The sequence below is a fragment of the Lactuca saligna genome, chromosome 6 (assembly GCF_052625555.1).
Source record: "Lactuca saligna cultivar CGN05327 chromosome 6, ASM5262555v1, whole genome shotgun sequence".
Lineage (NCBI taxonomy): Eukaryota > Viridiplantae > Streptophyta > Magnoliopsida > Asterales > Asteraceae > Lactuca > Lactuca saligna.
Genome location: NC_136422.1, coordinates 164,506,590 through 164,517,362, shown reverse-complemented (window position 1 = coordinate 164,517,362; position 10,773 = coordinate 164,506,590). Strand labels below are relative to the sequence as shown.

The 10,773-nt window shown below is 32.6% G+C and overlaps 1 protein-coding gene across 1 annotated transcript; it reads right to left on the bottom strand.

Annotated features, from left to right (window-relative positions):
- Positions 1-9,036: 9,036 nt before the first annotated feature.
- LOC145003092 (uncharacterized) lies at positions 9,037-9,909 on the bottom strand. Its single transcript, XM_078962241.1, has 2 exons — positions 9,569-9,909; positions 9,037-9,511 (listed from the first exon to the last, which is right to left on the bottom strand). The coding sequence occupies exons 1-2, from the start codon at positions 9,907-9,909 to the stop codon at positions 9,037-9,039; spliced, it is 816 nt and encodes a 271-aa protein (XP_078818367.1).
- Positions 9,910-10,773: the final 864 nt, after the last annotated feature.

Sequence of the window (10,773 nt, the reverse complement as noted above, 5' to 3'; positions counted from 1 at the left end):
CAAGGGTTACTTTTATAGTGTGGAATTCCCAAAGTCTCAACTTGTAAACCCTAATTTACCTAAACCTTTAGGTATTCCAATTATCCATATGATAGGCCCTTTGGACTAACTCTTATTGGACTCTCACATAGATTTGGCTCATCCCTAATCAACATGGATCATTAGCCCAAACTATAAGTATTACTGATTTACCTAATCAGTCCCTGTAAATTAAACAGTGTCTTTTGATCACTAAATTAATTCCATATTAATTCTTGATCAATACCAATTAAATAATATGATTTCTCAATTAATATATTATTCATATAATATATTAATAAATCACAAATAAGCTCTTTCTCAAATATCCATCCTATCAAATTGTTCTAGTGAATGCAACCCAAATAGACCATGCTACTCTTGAGTCCAGTACATACCAATTATAGTTATAGGCTTCGACACCTAATCTAACAGTCTCCCACTTGGATAAGTCTAATAACTATAACTGCTGATGTAACTTCAAAATCCAATTAGCAATCGTAGCTCTCAAAAGCTGTTGTCGAACTCTGATCAAATCAATGATGTGTCCTTTAGATAAGGGTTCAAATATTCCTACCTTCTACAATATATCGTATGGACATTAAACATGGATTATAATCATTCTATCTGTCCATGTATTGTTTCCCGATTTCTGATTTATGACGACTGACTATAATTGAGCACATCAACTTAGTACAGGCTTGGCCAAGTGCTTCAGGTGTCATCACTAAATCATCCAGGAGGCCACATATATCGCTTTTATCCCTCTTATGGTAAAAGGAACGGATAAACTTCGACTCATATGCTTTCTCAATTTACTCATCAAATCACACACAACAATACTTTTTATAACACCAAGTTACTGGTGTGTTTACGTATATCAATGTGTAACCAACTTGTAACCAACAACTCATATACCTCCGTTTCAAGAATAGAAGATATTATCATCTCACAATCACCCATGATAAAATCTATGAAGTGATTCAAATGAGTGTGGGTTTAATCCAATTCTCAAAATCATATTTCATGAGTACTCATGAACACTATACCAAACTTGTGCTATGTCTAAACACTTAGACAATCTACAATCGGATCCATGACAATAATAACTCATTACTTACTTCCACGGTATGATTGACTGTGGATGTTTGAATAACCTAGTTACTTGGGAAGTAAAACATGTGAAATGAAACACAAGAATAAACACAATGAAATATGTTCTCAAAACTTTTGAATATAAATGAAACACTTATTATTTAATCACCATAATGATTAAACTTTATGCATTTTATAATGTTTCGAACAATCAACTTAATATTTGAATTTAAACAATAGTCATCCCATGCTCCAAGCATGCACACTATGTTTATCTATGGTCCTTTCCTTATGAAATAGAACACGTTTTCCAATGACACTCATTTCACAATTTCCTAATCCTTATCACAAGTGTAAGAATACTAAATTCTTGCCACCACTAGAATCAATTCGATTCTAAACTTACATGCAATGATCCTTTTGTAATGTCTAGGCACAAAAGTCACAGAGACTTGGCCAATGATATTACAAAGTATTCCATTTGAGAATGTTACAAGACAATTCCCTAGAATTGAAGCCTCACATTCAAAGAGCATTCCTTGAACATCCTTCTTGCATTAAAGTTTCTAACTCACACAAAGATTTCTAATATCTAACTCCCACTATGGAAACATTTCCATAATTTTCATATGACTATCCATTCTAAATAGAGTCATATCTATTAAGAATTATATCAATATGGTCCATCAATTACTATACCTACAACTTTTCTCAAGCAACCAATCATTGGTGAGCCTTAGATTGTCCTTGACAATTGTTTAACAACCTTAGTCATATCGGATTCTAGTCATTTTCCCTCTTAACGCCCTAGGCATTTGGAAAATAAGAATGAGTGAATATTATAGCATATGCAATCGATCCTATATTCGAAGCATATGCGATACGATTCATAATGTCTTACATAAAGACATGATACTTGGCCAGTCTTTTGCTAAAATATTCCCATATATAGAATTTCAAATGTTGAAACATTTCAACATTACATTCATATATATATCAATGACTAAGTTTGATTAATACATTAATCCAAACTTTTAGATTCAAAATAAAGCATAAGTATCCTCACCCTTACTATAGCAAAACAACTTTTCAAACTTTACACCTTTGCACGTCAAAACTTTTTTTTCCTATATATAGCGTTGCTAACTTGCAACACTCAACATAATAATAGTGCTTCCACTAGTATAATAATTACATTCTCACAAGCATAACACTTATGCTCCCACTAGCTTTGACATATATTCAGAAACCAGCTAGACTTGTAGAAATCAATACTTATCGACTTTCTTACCAAAGTTCAGATTTTTTATACAAGATGCTTCAATAGGACTTTATCCAGGCTTCTCAAACTCATACACCTTTCCTTTGATAGTCCGTATGTGTGTCTAAATTATCTCAGAACTTACAGCAGTAACTCCCGAATGTTCAAACTATCTGCCATTTCTCACAATTCGAACTATGAAGAGGCATGTCGTAATCATAATTGAATTTGAGAATGAAATTAACACAACTATTATATCTTTAAATCTAATTAGCGAAAGAGTATCCTCACAATTCTTTTATGATGCGGAGATAAACCTTTTCCACTTAAATTTTATGGTGTATTTGTTCATATCCATGTGAATTTGTCATTTTCAACCATTATCATAAGACAATGTTTATAAAAAATAAGAACTCATATGGACTCAACTTTCTTATTATTAATTTTTTGCCATCCGGTAGCTCAAGGGCTTACCATCGCTTCCAAGTTAATGAGCAGTTCACATTCGAGTCAATGTACTTTAATTGATCAAGGTGCTTTGCCTTATGCAATCAAATGAGAACTCATAGAACTCACATTCATAGTTAACTTAACTAGGATGGGAACAGAAACAATAATGTTTCAACACGATAGGATACAAACCTCAAGTCGTGTGCTAGCGATAAACAATAGGTTTTATTCTTGATTAGTTCTTTAAACTATTCAAGATCATTAAGACTCCCACTGACCTCTGGACATATAAGATTCTCTTGTTAAAAAACATTCCTTGAAAACCAAATATTCAAGAGTTAGTGTGGATTCTATCAAGAAAAACACTTCATACAATTGGTCTTAGTTGGTCTTTGTTTTATCCAAAACATCACAACTATCAATCTCAAATGTGCATGAGTAAGAAAAATTTTCTACTCCACATTTCATGATGTGTTACAAACCTACTTAATACATGTCACTCAAGTTATAACTTGGCGTAACTTGAATATAACTCTAATAATTGATTTTGGAACGTAGTATGACTCATCCTTTTGATTTTAACCATTTCAACAATTCCCAATTCCTTTCCTTAGTCATATAGATGCACTAAGGTGTCCTTAGAGGATCAATTGTGACATGGTTCCATAATCATTGGATGATCATAAAACACAATACTAATATACTCTCTTATCCTTTCAGATTGGATAAACTTTTATCTTTTTGACTAATAGATTCATCTTTTTCATTCTGCTATCCATTGAAACTTTTTCAATGATTCAAAATTATACATAATCTTGTCAGCATAACCATATTTGCTGGACTTTCAGTAAGTCATGACGAATAAACTTTATCGTCCTTTGTGGTGGATCTAACCAGTGCACATCAATGTGTACTAGATCCTTTATTCCTTCACTTGACTCATATATATATATATACAAATATATGTGTGTGTGTGTGTGAATAAGCAACCAATATTTTCATGCATCATATAATTCAAATAACATAATTCCAAGTTTCTGTTCAATTGAATGTTCGGTGATGAGAATTTTTCCTTAGAAAATTACGACACTACAATAATCGATATAACTAAGAACAAAACCATTTTCAACATTGCTATTAATAGAAACATACAAACAACAATTTTCACAAATGTCATTGCAAGGAAACCTAAATAAAATAAAATCAAAACTTTATTTATTTATAAAATATGGAAAACTTGTCCTTACAATGCAAACACATGCGAAACGATGTTTCTAAATATTCTGAAGCAATCTATCATAAATCTTAAGCAGTAGCTCAAAAATCTGATCATTGAACCATGCGATCGAAATCCATATTTTCGCGACCAGAATCGACTTATTCTTCCTTTAAGCTTCCTTTCTTTTCTTCGATAATACATATGTACTAAGAATCTATAAATAGGAACTTAATAGAGTTAGATAGTGGACTTACCTGAAGTAGAACCATACAATTTGATTTTACCCTCTCTTAGATCTCTCAAGTAGCCAGAGCATCTTCGCTTCCAATGTCCCTTTAAATAGCAGTAGAAATAAGTGGAATCATTGGCATTCGCACATGAAACTATCTCAGAACTGGCTTTTCTCTTATGGTCAAATCCTTTGACCATGGTCAATTCCTTTCCCTTAGGAAAAGGAATCATTTCTAGGATGTCTATCTCATTTCCTATGTCCATCACAATTTGCAATGTAGATCTTCCAATCAAATTCACTTGACCAGTGCACCAAATCATCGTTGATTCAACAACAATTAGCAAATATGTAAGATCAATAAGGGTCACGTCGTGATCTGTGATATAGTAGCCTTTAACAACCTGACCATACGACTCGAGAAGTGACTGAAGAATCAAGTCAACAACCAACTTCCTCAGGAAAATGACACCCAACATTCCTAGCCTGTCAATATACAACTGCATCTCCAAGACGTGAGCACATACCGACTTTCCATCGATGTGTTAGCTTGACAATAGGGTTTGAGTGACCATGAACTTTTCAAGTTGACGAACACATGGGTCAGGGAGAATATTTGGAGTAGGTGGAGGAAGTGAAGTATGATTTCTAGTTCCTTGATCAAAATGCGGGATATCATCTTTATGAGGAAAGCTTTTTCTAAACGGATAACGTAGACCATAGTTGTTAGAAATAGACATCTACAACGGGAGAAATTCAAGGTAGTTGATTCAATGCTTAATATAACACCCAAATAAAATATTATGACTAGGACCCAACACAATAATTTACAATTCCGAAGAGGGATGCCATAATCCAATTATAAATTCTTTATCGGTAGGTAAATGACGATTTACTAATTCCACCACGAAAATGAAATTTTTAAATGAATTAAGTTTTAAATGAAACCCCTAGATCTTTTGAGATGCATTGAACCTTTCAATGGCAAGTTTAATCTCGATTATGCCCTTCAATTTTGTGACTGGGATACCGACGATGACAAACAAGGTGTGAATAACCATGAAAATTAGCTTGGTATTCTCAAACTCATTTATCACTTAATCAATGTGTCGGTTAACCACACACACTCCATTAATCTATGATAACCGACGAGCTACCCACTTCCATCCTCCATTAATTCCATATTAGTGTGCAGGTTAACCACACACGCTCCACTAACGACCTATAAGGTGAAATGTGCAATTTCATGGATTAGCACCAAATTTACATTTTTCCTACGTAACTAAGATTGAGAATTTATAAAACATTTAGTTACCTGTTTTTCATTCTACTTATTAATGAAAAATTTTGCTCTATCATACCCATTTGGCTAACGACCCCCACCGGTCAAGTGTGCGTTGGGTGAGAGTGGACACCCATTTAATCGCCATTTGATAGGTAATTTTTTTAAACACCTCTTATAGATCAACTTTGTGAATGAGACCTACTAATGGTAAGACTGACATTTTACTTATACATATTTAATATATTAAACTTTTATATTTATATAGTATAAGGGAGTATTTTAAACTTTTGAAATACTAGGTGGTTTAATCATTTAATAAATTAAGCTTTTAATTTAATTAATTTTAAACCATGTTGTTATGGATTTATTAATTCTCTCTTTTAATTAAGAACTTAATAAATTTAGTAAAACCATAAGGGTGTAATTTGAACTATTCAAAATATCAAGGTTCTAAATTTAAGATTTCAAAATTAAGGCTATTTAATTAAATTGTAAGTTACAAAACCAAGATGTGCACTTTTGAACATTTCTAAATTACCAGGGTTTTAGAATTTAATATTTCATAATTAAGACTTTTCAAATTCCAAAACTCAGGGAAAATTTTGAAACTCTTCAAAATCTTTTACATCATTTTTTTTCTAAACTAATAAAATATTCATATAATTTATCTTTTGCTAATTTGACCTAATTCAACTCAAATAGCAAGACAAATCCAATCAAATAATAAAAATAATCAACTTATCATTTAATCAAATAATTATCTAAAATTATGACAATTTATCTTTTAATTGGATGAGGATAATCACTACCATATCAGAAAAATCAAATTTTATGAATCAAAATAGTTTGTGGCAATTATCCTAATCCAATTCAGGCCAAAAAACTCGAAAAATCTATCAACAGGTGGTCCAACTCGTCGAGTAAGAGCATGGACTCGTTGAATTCATCACCAGATGATCCAACTCGTCAAGTTCCCACATGGAACTCATCGAGTCCAGCAGTCAGAGGCAAAAATGAAACTCTTTCAGCTTTGAAAAATTAACCAATGCATCTACATAATAGAAAACACCCTAGGCTCTGATACCACTAATGGTTTTTGGGCACTATAACATCTCTATGGTGCTCATACAACCTATTGCTTTAGATCTAAGTTTTCTCAAGTTATACATGCAATTTCATTTTATCTAAATCATATACCCTAGCTACCATGCAATTGGAGATATAAAACATAAGAACCAGTTAGATGAATACCTCTTTGTTGTAGCGTGTAGTTATTGGCCTTTAAAGAGCTTAGTACCTCAAGTGTGATACCTTTAATGTGTCACAAAACAACAAAAAAAATTTGAGAAATATGAGAGAGAGAGAGAGAGAGAGTTAGGTTAGGATGCACCAAAATCAGCTAGGGTTTCTTCTTAGAACACAAGTCACGATTATAGGAGTGCAAGGGTTACTTTTATAGTGTGGAATTCCTAGGGTCTCAACTTGTAAACTCTAATTTACCTAAACCTTTAGGTATTTCAACGATCCATGTGATAGGCCCTTTGGACTAACTGTTAACGGACTCTCACATAGATTTAGCCCATCCCTAATTAACATGGATCATTAGCCCAAAGTATAAGTATTACTGATTTACCGAATCAGTCCTCGTAAATTTAATCAATATCTTTTGATCATTAAATTAATTCTTAATCAACACCAATTAAATAATATGATTTCTCAATTAATATATTATTCATCTAATATATTAATAAATCACAAATAACCTCTTTCTCAAATATTCATCCTATCAAATTGCTCTGGTGAATGCAACCCAAAAGGACAATGCTACTATCAGGTCAAGTACATATCAATTATAGTTATGGGCTTAGATACTTAATCCAACAATTGTATGTTAGTTGTCTTTGTGATGCTTACATGGAATACTAGGAGGTGGCTCTTGGCACTTGTTTGTAAGACCCAAGATTTTGGCCCCAGACCTGGCAAGGAAAGACCATGTTACGGATCATATCATAATGGCAAGACTGTGATTGGCTCATAGCATTCTCTATCATATGTATGGTATGTGGTATTTTGGAGAACTTACCAACTTTTGTGCTTACAGTTTATGTTTAGAGTTTAAGATACTTCCGGATCGGAAGGGAAGGGCGCGACGTGACTCATATCCACCAATATCTTCCGCAACTTATTAGTCTTTGAGATTGTACTTTAATAACTGTTTTTACATTAATATATTTTTGAATGATTTGTATTACTAAATGTTTTTCTATGGTTGAATTCAAAACAAAATCTTTACATTGAAATTTTGGATCGTTACAAACGGTGTGTGGCACATTCGACCGGTGGAGAGCAATTGTGGGAAAAGTAGCTATGTCCTCCCCTTTTCTTTGTTTCACCCTCTTTTTTTTCGAAAATTCACACAAACAACCTCTTACAATTTAAGAAGTAATTATTTTTATACAATAAATCAAAATCATTCAATTTTTCAAGTGAACTTCCAAGATTTGTCTTTGTGGTCCTCATCAAATTTTTAGTCCTCATTCTCTCTCTCTCTCTCTCTCTCTCTCTCTCTCTCTCTCCTAAGTTTAGATCCTCCTTATAGTGTTTTCTTCGTTACGTTGTTATTTTTCAAGTAGAAAGAATGCCTTCTCCAACGACTTCAATGCTTTCGTGAACTTGCCTATGGTCACTGTTCCAAACCCGCTAGCACAAGGGCCACCAACACCAGTGGCGTTTTCCTGCCAAAAACATTCCACATCGTGCACCGTTAAATGAGTTGACAATAATGTGATATATGTGTGTGGTGTATACATACAAGTACATCCTTATTTATTTATTTTTTTAAATGTTGATGAAAAAAAATCTTTAGCTACTACAAAAATTGGATGATCTCATTTAAATTTTTATTTTTTATTGTAATCCATCAATAATATTCTAGTAAATTCTAATAAACTATCTTCCCAATTTTGTTCAAGAAATGTAAGGTTCGGAGTGCCAATCAAGATGGCAAGGAAAGTAATTGATAGAAAAATTGCTACAAACGGATCTTGGTTGTGCTTTATGACATTTCTAATACTTCTCTTGTGCAACTCTTTCTTATTTAGCGAAAGTCTTCTTTTGCTGTCTATGGATCTGTCTTTCTCTTGAATTTGTTTATAGATGATTTATGAACACTTAAAAAAACTTTTTAGATTCGCCCCGATTACTATCATTCATTTTATGTTTAAAAAAAATAACGAAAATATTATTACGACTGAACTAAATTAAAGCAATACTGTATAATAATCGATATTTGTAAAAGAAAATAATTAAAATTAGATAACATATGACAACTATACATATATGGTTATAAAAATCTCTAAAAACAAATAACAATAAAAAAATGCAAGTAAAACAACTTCATGAATCATGATCATTAAAAATCTGATCTAAAATTGAGTGCACCAACGTTGAAATATTTCGCATTTCCCTGTCTTAATTCATCATTGTAAACAAGCTTTAACTTCTAGAAGACATTCTGTCGAATATCTTTTTGAACTTTGAGTTATTGAAAACGGATCCTTGTTAATTCCAGCAGCAACCCACGTTTCTTTTGCGATATCACACGATAATTTGTAAAAATCTCCTTCAAATTTCATTACTTCCATCAAATTTTCCCCTTTCATCTCATCATGACCATCATCTGCACTATCATTATTATCATGTTTTTTACCATCATTATCATCCTCATCCCCATCAACTTCTTCTTCTTCTTTCTCTTCTAACCAGCTTTTTGCAGGTGCAGAACAACATCCCATCAACAAGAGTGCATTTGACGGTGGTGTACATGGAGCTTGATGCTCATGATCATCATATTTTGTTTTATCAATTCCTTCTTTTTCAAGTAACCGAAAATCATGTTTCTTCTCCAAAACCATAAATTTTTTGGAAAATGCACTTTTGGATGATCCCTCTTCACTATCATCATCATCATCATCATCATCATCATCATCATCATCATGTTCAAGATCATACCCTCTAAACCCCATTACTTTCTTTTCATGATTAATCTCTTCCTTATCAGCATCATCTTCCACTTCATCATCTGAAGTACCATTTGCATGCGGAAATGCACCAAAACATCCCAAATCAAGCTTAAAACTCTTTAAACATGTCACGAATTGCATGGATTCTTTCTTGAACCCTAATGCTCTGCCCCAAGTAGTTTTCTTTCTAGGGTTCTTGTTATTATGAAGCCTCTCAATCTCTTCCATTACCGATTGCAAATCCTTGCATGGTACGGACTTTGGTCGACCCTTGATCTGTCTTGCACATGTCACTTTTGGAGAAGTCGGCTCGGATAACTCTGACCCCATTTGGTTCTTTTTATACCATAGACCACCAGTATCACCAATAGATTTCCCATGGTTGTGGTGGTGCAAATGACGGTGGTTTTATATGTTTGAGGATCTTGATGGACTACAAATCATCTTGGGCATTAATGTAAGATGAGATCTTGTTGGAAAACACACCAAGAGATCTGTCGAAGAGGGTCCTTTCACTTCTCTTCTTTTCATTTCTCTCAAGAATTGTGTGTGTTTCTGTGATTGAGATCTTGTTGAATGTGGTGATAGTGATGGTGATGATGATGATGAGTTGTGTTCCTGTTGTGATACAGATGCCATAAAAAGACTTCTTATATGAAGTACTCAAAACTACTTTTATTTAACCATTTGTTTTTCAACTTTTATATGACTACTTTTGCTATATTCAAATAGGGCGTCACAAGATAACTTCTTTCTATCTCAGCTTTAACTTTTTATTTATTTTTTGTACAAATAAAAATAATAATAATAAAAGCATTCCCGATATAGTATGATGAATAATCTTAATGGAATTTGTTACATTTTAATGAATGAAAACAATTTTAGAATATACTTTTTATACACTTAATTTCATTGTCATATAAGTAAGAATTAGATCTTGACAATTATAGATATATTTTCTATAAATTTTCAGTGTCATTCTAATTCGATCCAAAGCTAAATGTACTAAATTTCATGGACATCTTTCCACTGTCATTATTAGAAATATTTTGATTTCGAACCAAAATAATACCCCTAAAGGAATTAAATACATTAACTATAACTTACTCTACAAACATGTTTAAAGCACAACCACAAAAGAGACTTTTAGACACCAATCAATTAGCAAATGATATTTCCTATCGCTTCGTAGCG